This window comes from Thermobia domestica, chromosome 2, assembly GCF_964235325.1.
Source record: "Thermobia domestica chromosome 2, izTheDome1.hap1.1, whole genome shotgun sequence".
In the NCBI taxonomy this organism is placed as follows: domain Eukaryota; kingdom Metazoa; phylum Arthropoda; class Insecta; order Zygentoma; family Lepismatidae; genus Thermobia; species Thermobia domestica.
Genome location: NC_137455.1, coordinates 287,033,004 through 287,044,203, shown reverse-complemented (window position 1 = coordinate 287,044,203; position 11,200 = coordinate 287,033,004). Strand labels below are relative to the sequence as shown.

Sequence of the window (11,200 nt, the reverse complement as noted above, 5' to 3'; positions counted from 1 at the left end):
GGGAGGTAGGTTGTCATACTGCTACTTTTAAGGGCTCCAAACTTTGGAATGGGTTTTATATATATATATATATATATATATATATATATATATATATATATATATATATATATATATATATATATATATATATATATATATATATGTTACCGTCAGAACCCGAAATTAGGTAAAACTAGAATTTCCTAGTTAAAACTAGTTTTCTCAAAGCCGCTTCGAAAGAACTAGTATTAACTAGTCAATACTAGAATTTACGATGTTAGTTAGGTAGTTCTAGTTTTTACTATTTTTCCTTCTAGTTAAAACGTGTTATTACTAGTCAAAACTAGTATTAACTGAAATGTGTTACCGTCAAAACCCGAAATCTGTTGAAACCAGAATACCCTAGTTAAAACTAGTTTCGTCAGCCTTTCGTATTAACTCAGTATTAACTAGTGAATTGTAAAATTGACAACGCTTATTAAGAATGCGTAGTTTACTATTTATTTTCATTAAAATACAATATTACTAGTGAAACCTGAAGAAATGTATTTATTAAGACACTTAGAAATAACTTTTCTTTTGCACAAACATCATAAATGTTTCTATATATTTCTAAAAAGTATTATGGCACTCACAATATCATAGAAATCCTTTGTTTTTGCAGTACCTTGCGAAATATAAGCCCTCTTGCATGCATAACATGTGAATCCTTCTCGTTCAAATACAATTCTATAGAAACACTTATTTATTGAGCTGAGCGAAGCGAAGCTCTTATACTCGGGTTAGCCGTTTGGTTGTCCGCGAACTCCTCCTAGACCGTTTGGCCGATCTCAACCAAATTTAGCACGCTGATAGAGTATGTCGTGCTGAGTGACAACATAGGTCGAAATCAAAAATCCGATGTACCATCGAGGAATAATCACCGAAAAACACTTCCTCCTAGACCGTTTGGCCGATCTCAACCAAACTTAGCACGCTGATAGAGTATGTCGTGCTGAGTGACAAAATAGGTCGAAATCAAAAATCCGATGTACCATCGAGGAATAATCACCGAAAAACGCTTCCTCCTAGACCGTTTGGCCGATCTCAACCAAACTTAGCAAACTTAGCACGCTTCGCTCAGCTCATTTCATTGCAATTGGGTATATCCATTGCATTCCTAGTTAAGAAATACACAGAAAAGACTTCCGTTTTGCAGAAATATCTGAAATGATTTTGTATATTAGCACAAGGTAAAATACACACTACTATTGCACTACTACTTATTCAATTCGGTGGTGCCAAAGCCAATCTACTGACGTAATATTGTATATTTATTATGAAATACAAAGAAAAACGTTTTTATTGCTAAAACATCTGAAATGTTTCTATTTGTTACCACAAGGTAAACTATCATGGCATTTTGAGTTGCAGAGAAAACCTTTATTCTTGCACAAGCATCTTTTCGAAATACATGCTTTCTTGCACACACAACGTGTGAACCCTTGTGGGGTTAATGCTGCTTTCCTGGCTGCAGTTCTCAACGAAATTTCAGTATCTGGTACTTCGACTGGTGTCAGGAACTGCTCGTGGCAAATGTCGAATTCAGACCTACAACAGACACATTTTGTTTAATCATATGGTGTGGGAATCCTGAATCACTTATATAAAAAATAATAATGACTTTTCAAAACAAAATAATAATGTATTTTAACGCACAATTTCCACACTCGTCATAATTAGTATTTCAGAGAAACACCGGTAGTTAATCTGCGTATTTTCTACAAAAACGCCAATGCACTAAAGCACATTTCACGAGTACCGGTTTCACAAGCTAAACAACAGTCTTTTACCGGGATCAAGTTCGTGACATGTTATCAATCTACTGGTTAGTACACAGCAGACAACAACAGATGGATTACACATTATTAAATCAGTTCCGAAAAAACATAATGGACATTATAACAGAAAATTATTTTGACATAAAATGATGTGAAGAATCCATCATTATTTCGGTTAATAATAATATTACAGACACGTATAAAACACTAACATCTATGGTTAAGTGTGTTGACCAAGCTCCTCCCCATTAATTTTTCCTTTTTTTGAAGATTGTGAGAAGTTGTAGGTCCTATCACCATTTTGGAAAGCAAGCAAGACAGAATTTAAGTAATTCTATGATCTAAAAGGATTAGCGCTGTAAACAATTTACTTTCTGTATAGAAATTTGAATAGCTGTGAATAATAATGTCACACGCTGACTACTCAAAAATCTAAACAAAAAGATAAGTTGTTTACAGGAATAATCCTTTCAGATCACAGACTTATTAAATTCTATCTTGCTTGCTATCCAAAATTGTGATAGTGACCTACAACTTCCCACAATCTTAGAAAAAGAAAGAAAGAAAAGAAAAGAAAGTGGTGGGAAGCTTAGTCAACAGCGTTAACATATACAATATAGTTCTTAATTACCGAGCGGCCATAGATCAGTTGGTAAAGTGCTGGCTTCGCATTCGGAAGGTCGCAAGTCCGCGTCCAGCGGCCTACCATCCTGACTGAGGATTTCCAGCTTTTATCCCTCTCATACCAATCAAAGAATGTGATAGTACCTATAAAACTAGGCCTTAACCAACTTCCTTCCCATATGCTATCTCGTACCCCATCCCGGCGTGTACCAGAGATGCTTAAAGGCCTTAAATGAAAATGTTTAAGGCCTTCTGCGGGCGTGGTCGCGGGCTCTAAATCCCGCTGGGAGCCTTCCGCCTTGGATACAAACCCGAGCAATGGTTCGGGTCCCACTTTAACCTGTAGGTCCCGTCGTTAGAAGCTCCTTAGCTTGTTTAGGACGTTAATACAAATTATATCAATAAGGAGCACATAAAAGACAGAAAACTTACCTGCAATATAATTTATCCAGCTTTCCATCCTTGGTTCCACTCTTGTGCAGATCTTCATTTTTTTCTAGAACAACTCCAATGACATTCCGAAAATCCGCCTTTGCTCTGTCCAATTCCGGGATTGGTATTATGACATTATCTCCCACTTCAACAGGTGGATGGGTGGCATCAGAGATACGTTTCATTTTCTTGGCCTGCTTTGACAAATTTTCACGTGCTTCTTTCCTGGATGATGTGATATCTACCGCACTAGGATCAGCCTCATTTTCTCCTTCATCAAATGTTTCATGTTCACTAAGGCGCTCATTCATGTCCTCAATAATACTCACGAGGTCGTCCTCATCGTTTATGTTTTGGAGAACATCTGATGACAGTGCTGAAGTCGTAAGTCCTACTCTTGGCTCAATGCCGAACACCGCACGGTATGGAGTCTGTTTTATTCCGGAATGATAAGCTCGATTTTTCATAAACTGAACAAAGCGGAGACCATTTGACCAGTTTGTTGTTTTATTATCATGCATCCACGAGGCAAGCATATTTTCTATATCTTGATTTGCCCGTTCTACTGACCCATGGCTTTGGCTGTGCCTGGGCTTTCCGTTGACTAACTTTAACTCAGGCCAGAGTGTCGTTAGTTCCTTGATGACAAAATTAACAAACTCTCTGCCATTATCAGAATGTAAAATGCAGGGGGCACCAAATGTCAAAAATATGTTTGTCAGTTGGTAGGCTACTTCTTCAGCTCTTTTGGTTTGCAGCGCTCGCAGTAAGACAAACTTCATCAAATGATCCTCGTATACCATGATAAACTTGAACTTACGATCAGGGTGTGCTTGCATGTCTATCAGGTCCACTTGACATCGGCTGTTCATTTCTGTGTGAAGTATTGACTTAGAAACAAAGCCCTTCTTTTTCATACTTTTCTTCCGTTGACATGTTTCACACATTGACAGAAAAATATTTATCATTTGTGTCGTAACGTTGGCATATTTCTTAGAAGTTTCAGCTTTCATTCTATCTCGACCTCCGTGTCCCACAGCAACATGTGATGCTTCAATAGCATCAAAGATCTCCTCGGCAGGTAAGTAGTACTTCACAGTCTCACTATTCGACGCCAGTTTTTTTGTTTCACCAATTTCCAAAACATTAAACCGTTTCAAACGTCTGTACTGTAAAGGTGTTTTCTTTGCAGCAGATTTTGCCTCTTCAACTTCAGTTAAAAGTTTACTGTAAACGTCCTTGGTCATTGCATTATAGTGACTGTCTTTTTCATTTTCCAAACGAATAATTTCTTTGAAGAATCTTTCCTTCAAAATTGTTTCTTTATCGGACTGACTCATTACAACGAATAATCACCTCACACTTCCCGAAACACTAACACACGCGTAGCCACGACAAGAGAGAAGCACCTGCACACTTTACAAAGGCTCCGAACAGACTGAGACAGCGTTGCCAACCAATTTTTCGAAAAAATCAGGAGAATTTTTATCCAGAATCCAGGAGACACAACTTACTATCTAAAGATGTTAATTAGAAAGATTATTTTTTACAAGGCAAACAGTGAACCCATCAATGAATATTCTTCCTAATGAAAGACTAATCCTTTTGGTCTGCGTACCTGCCAACATTGACTCTGCTGGTGAGAGAGCGATCCACAGGGAATCCGTAGCATGAAGTGTTGGAAGTGAGCCTTTTTGTACGTGTAGCAATTCTTCCAGTTTCGGTACCCAGTCTGTTTCTTTGTTTTGTCTTCATCAAATTTACGGTAGGAAACACTCTTTGTACAGCGGCACTTGAGTGAGGAAGGAAGAGCAGAGACATAACAAATGTGGATAAATTCGGAAAGATTTACTGGTTATCTACATACTTATTTTTTTAATTTTTATTTATTTATTTATTTTTTACTGACAAGCATGCAAAAATCTTGAAGAGAAACATCATTTTCAGTTTGCAAATCTGTGTTTCGCAATAACCACCACTCTGCGTCTACTTGTTGCAATTTACTCTGTTCTATAATATTAGGAAAGTCAGATACGAAAGGAGCAATTGATTATATCGATTTGTTTATCACATTTGATAGGCTAATCATCTCTAAATGTTTCATAAAGAGTTCATGGAGCACATATCTCTCTCGAATTTGGTGTACTGCTTCAATATAGACTTCAAGACACCCGAGTTTAAAATCTCGCAGTCCATGATTTGGGAGATGTCTTGATGACATGGGTAGGGAAACTTTCGCTCCAAAGTGCATTTCATCTACAGATAAGAACTTCCGGGGTTTCTACATTGACAAAGAGCTCTCGGATGATGCGTAAAACCAGGAGAATTTTAACATTAAAAAAGAAAAATCAGTAGACCAGAAGATAACTTGAAAAAACAGAAAATCTCCTTAGAAATCAGGAGACCTGGCATCACTGGACTGAGAGAAAACAAAACAATACTTTCCCAGTAGGAGCAAGTCCGAACTTGCAGAAACACTGTTAACTTATCCATTTTGGTCAGAACTAGTTTTAACTAGTAAAAACTGTATATGATTCACATTATATAGTCTTTTCCGTTAATTCCAGAATTACCTAACTAACATAGTAAATTCTAGTATTGACTAGTTAATACTAGTTCTTTCGAAACGGCTTTGAGAAAACTAGTTTTAACTAGGAAATTCTAGTTTTAACTAATTTCGGGTTCTGACGGTAACATATATATATATATATATATATATATATATATATATATATATATATATATAATAAGAAAGTTAACTCTTCTGGGTAGCTTGAGAATTTGATCTTACACTTTATCTGTACTCTCTCTTATATATAAAAAAATCTAGTTCTACTTTTTTTTTTTTTTTTTTTTTTGGAAAAGATAGGTGGAAGTATTTTACACTTACTTATCAGTTACAGAATTATACCCGTTCAATACTACATAGACGTAGTGACTTGTAGTATTGGACATCACCCCCTCTCCCAAAGCTTGGCCCCGCAAAAAAAAATAAAAAAATAAAATAAAATAAAATAAAATAAAAAATAAAAAAAATGGGTGCACGTCTGCCCAGGGTTCTGAGAACAACTGAGGAGTTATTTCAACGCAACAATGCAACTAGTGCTGTTAAAATTCGGATATTCCATTATTTGAATGTTTGGATAATGGATTCTTCAAATATTCATTATTCGAACAATTATTCGGATAAAAATAATTATTCGATCAATTATTTGAATAACGAATAAATATTAGAACAGTTATTCGAATAATGAATAATTATTCAAACAATCATTTGAATAAATAATAAACATTCAAACAATTATTCGAATAATCAACAACTAATTAAATAACGAATATAGGGATGCGCACGAGATGAGTCGAGACAGGATTTTCCTGACAAAATTCGAGTCGAGACACGGCTCTTTCATTAGAGAAATATGCATTTTTCGAGTCGAGACATCAGTTTTGCAGCACATTTTCGAGACGAGACAGCCACAAATCTTGTCTCGTGTGCATCCCTAAACGAATAAATATTAGAACAATTATTTGAATAATTATTCGAACTATTGTTAAGATACGAATAATTATGTCGAATATTGAAAATGAATATTCATATAATGGAATATTCGAATAACAGCAGAACAATTATTCGAATAATTTTAATAGCGATCACATATCACGTAATTTCAAGTCGCTGGATGTTTGCCTTAATTTCTTCTAAGGATTTAAGCTTAAGCGCTTTGCCTGGATTCTTTAGTTTAAACAAATGAGTTTCGTTTTACATTGTGAAACTAAATAAACTTCGAAAGTAGTATAAACCTTTGTGAATTCAGTCTGAAATCTGAAGTAATAGCTCTATAACTTTTGATAAAGAACCCGTTCTTGCAGCACTGAATCCATGTATATATTACCTGCTTCTCTATATATATGACATTTTTTTCACTACCGTGATCAGTGTTGAAATCTGAAATTGTACATTTCCACCACTTTCGGTTGTAATTGAACAATAAAAATGCAAATGAAATCTATTCATATGGTACAGAACCCATTTAAAAAGACATTTTCTCACTATCTATGACTACTTTATCACAATGACCATCAATTTTGAAACCAGAAACCGTAGATTTTCACCACTTCCGGTTGATGTAGACGGATAGGGGTACTTGATAGAGACGGCGTGGGTTAATGAAAAGTTGTGCCACGACCCACTACTCATTGTGACCCACGACCCATTGACTAACTATCCACCATGAACTACTCCGACCCTGCAGCAACCATGAGCCACTCTGACCCATTGTGGCCCATTCCGACCCATCAAAACTCATCGTCATCACTCTGATCCATGATGCACCTCTCCTCTCCACTGACTAAAAGTTTACACTCGTAATAAAACAAAGCTGGGAATTATCACTAATCGGAGTTAGAATTTCTACGCTAAGCACAGCTCTGTTATAATGCTGGTGAACCTGTTCTTTACGACATAAAGTAGTAAAGAGTTTATCATGGGCCATTACGTGAATTTCAATCTAATTATCATATATAATTAGTTCCTTGTTGAATTACACATATTTTTCAGTGGAAAATATAATGAAATTTGAAAGTCTTAAATTAAGGTAAATAGAAACGGTGATGATGAGAAATGAATGAAATAGTGGAATAAATAAAGTGAGAGGAAACGGGAGAAATCCGAGAAAACCCACGCGCACGGTATTTCTTCACCACAAAGCCCACTTGGCGCTAACTTAGATCGAACCAGGGATCCCACACACCAGAGGTGAACGCTTTACCATTGAGTCACTGCTCCCCACCCCCCGCAAAAGAGGTGAGCGCTCTATCAATTTGCAAACTAAGTTAAAACCAAAAAATCTATTGGTCTAGACTTATAAATGAAAAAATGTTTGTATTTTACTTGACTACACACTTCTTTTATAATCGCGTTAGGGTAGTCGGTAACAATATTTCATCCGAACATGTTTTTGGGAAGACCTCCCCCCCCCCTCAGAGCTCTGAAAGTGGCCCCGGAGGAGACCAAAATAATACATCTATAATACGTACAATAATAAATACCAGGAGTGAGAGATGTGCCTTTCCGAATACAAAATGTGCCCCCAGAACCTTTTTTTTTCTGAAAGAAACACTGGTCGGTAAGACGTCTTCATTCCAACTAGGAGGCCCGGGTTCAATCCCGGTGGGGACAGGAAATGTTTCTCGTTCGATCGAAGGTCCACCCAGCCTCTTTACAGTGGGCACCTGAAGAAACATGGTGATGTAAAGTAGATCGGCGGGTCCATAAATGTCATAATTCAGAAAGTGTAGAGCCTTTATTTGCACACAACCCTTGGATTATTTATTATTATTATTATTATTATTATTATTATTATTATTATTATTATTATTATTATTATTATTATTATTTAGAAAGAAGAAAATCATAAATTTAATTAATATTTACCTGTTCGGTGAGACTGACACTTCCCGGCTTAACTAAAAAGTCCCATGTAGTATTAGCGTATTCTTGACATTTATCACTATAATCAAGTTCTAGGAGCTCGATAAAAGTATGAAGTTCTTCTGCGCTCGATAATTCTTTACTTTCAGCGTTGAACCCTGAAGTTCTTTGAGGGATTCCTGTCACTACACAAAAACAAGTAATAAACACGCCTAACACAATTACTTTTTGTTCCATTCTTCGTCCTTAGCCGCGTCTTTTAGAGCGAAGAAAGTTTTCCGTACAAATATCGGGAGATGCTAAAACACATCTAAATCCTTTGTTTAACACTGACAGAATTATCGGTCAGCGCGTAACCCACCTGTGGATATGAGCTGTTGCCATGGATTTTATCGTACTTTTAACTTCACCTTCTCTCTTATTATGAATCACTGAGAAAAGAGTCGAAGGTCACGTACGCACATATAATGTATATGTTAAGAAATCTTCCAAGTCAGCGTCATTCAAAGGCCGCCTCAAGAGTTTGCTCAGGTTTCGAGATTGTAAACACAGGACACGCAAACGTCCTTGCTTAAAATTACTGCAGACGCTTCAACTCGAAAAAGCGAAATTACTTAATATACCTTAAGTAGTGTTTATCTTATTACCAACAGATTTGACCAAAATTTAAATCAAGGTTTTGCATTCTGCTATAGCAATAAGTACAGATATAACACAGTATTTACGATGTATTACGTTTGTACAGCTTCATGGGAGGAAAGAATCACGTTAGCGCAATAGTGATGAAGAGTCCTCCTAGCCTACCAACTGGATGCTTCGGGTTCGATCGCCGGTGAGGTGAGCAGTGGTGAGGCTTGAAGGGAAACAGGGTAGGCAGCGTCTACCCTTTAGAATTTTATATGTATTAAGCCATTAAGCCTAAATTATTAACTTAAAATTTTGTAATTTAAAGATTCTGAACTTAAAATTTCCTATAATTTATTCTGAGCTGCTTTAATATTATTATTATTATTATTATTATTATTATTATTATTATTATTATTATTATTTTAATGCTTCCATATGAAAGACAGAAAGCAAAGTGTCTCGCGAAACGTTGAACATTACTTCTCTGCTGCATTAATTTGCATCAACCTATAGAAGCGTAGGAGAAAAGCCACGTGACAAGTTCAAGTCCAAACACTCGCGCTGTGTAGTACCTGCGAAAAGACATTTGCTGTTTTGGCTACGTTTAGAGGGTTGCCTATCTTGTTTATTTTAAGCTGGATTTGTAAGTGAAAGAAACAGACCGCTATTTCTTCTTATTTGTTTTTATTTTAAACCATCTTTCGAGCTCCCTCTATAAAATGTTGAATTGTTATAACGTACCCTTGACGGACATTAGTATGTCCCTATGTGTCTCCAACATCAGAATAAAAAAGGACCCCCCTAACGAAAAGTTGAGATGTATTGGCAATTCAATCACTTCTATGTTTTTTGCGAGAGTGACAAATACTTTTACATGTCCCGGTAAACGCCCCAACCCACTCTGAGACCACCTGGTTCGAATTTTTTTTAAACAAACGCTTAATCTTGGTCTGGGGCCTAGACCAAGGTACCCGTGACCAAAGTTTGGTAACTCGGTCCACCCGTCTGATCCCCAGGCCGCACACATACACAAAGCCAGACAAACACACAAACAAACTCAATTTTATTTATATTAGATTCTTCGCTCAATAATTGTGCAAATGAAAGATTTGAAAAATACAAAAATCTGGTCATCGTAGAACTAATAAATTATAGAAAATTTAGTATATATCAACACATTCTTCCATACGGCAAACTGAATGACTTGATATCCACCTTTCCTAACACTTTTTGCTCAGATCAGCTTAATAATGAACTTATCAAGTTATGTTCCGATAGTAACCAACACATTTCTCTTCCCGAATACTTGAGATATATTCTCAGTAATGAACTTCAAAGCGTACATAAGGGAGACGGCAAAGCTGCAAAATATGGTATTGAGCATTCCATCAACTTAAGTTTTTTCAAAACATTCATTGAGTACCCTGAGAAGAGTGAAAACTTACTTAACGAACAGCATGACAAACTATGTACACTTCTTGAATTACGGACACTTGTAATGACGAACTTGGTATGGAAACTTTGTAAAATACCTGAATCCAAACAAAGAGTTCTTAATATTTTCGCTGAAATGAACAACAGTGTATGGAGCTCATTTACAAGACTGTAAGGTATTAGGTAAGGTAGGCCCTATTTGGTATTAGGTTAGGTGTTGTAAGGTATTTTATTTCTATCGTTTTTTTTTTTTTTTACTTTACAGCTCATTTCTAAGATATTTAGAAATGACTATCCCTAAAGAGGGTATGGGGAACTAATGCCTCATTTCTAGCAAATGTGGTACCATGCAGAAATCTCTACTTCGGGAGAAGAAATACTATTCACCAAATTTCATTAATTATAAAATTTTATACATAAAGGAACATGAAAACTCAAACATTAATACTATATTTATGAATTATGAGGGCTCATCTTACTTGGAATAGTGATTAGTGTATATCAGCATCTTTTATACAATATGAAATATCAGAACTAAAAATAGAAGTAAAAAGCAAATACCCTACACACACACACACACACACACACACACACACATATATATATATATATATATATATATATATATATATATATATATATATATATATATATATATATATATATATATATATATATATATAAACACAGCTATCTTACAAGGCTAGCTAGAATATTTATTATCAAAAATAAACTAGAAAAGTAACGGTTTCGGAAGTATAGCACTTCTTTCCTCAGACTACACTCTACAACTGAAATCAGAAATAAAACTTTTCTTTTAATAGCACTACCTCCCCACCGGGGGAGAGCG

The 11,200-nt window shown here is 35.8% G+C and overlaps 1 protein-coding gene across 1 annotated transcript in view; it reads right to left on the bottom strand.

The window, feature by feature from the left end:
- Positions 1–8,724, bottom strand: part of LOC145678545 (angiotensin-converting enzyme-like) — a 91,847-nt gene extending 83,123 nt beyond the window's left edge. Inside the window, exon 1 of the mRNA XM_081748825.1 lies at positions 8,293–8,724. Coding sequence (XP_081604951.1) covers positions 8,293–8,526 — 234 coding nt within the window. The 5' untranslated portion in view covers positions 8,527–8,724. The remainder of the gene's footprint in view (positions 1–8,292) is intronic.
- Positions 8,725–11,200: the final 2,476 nt, after the last annotated feature.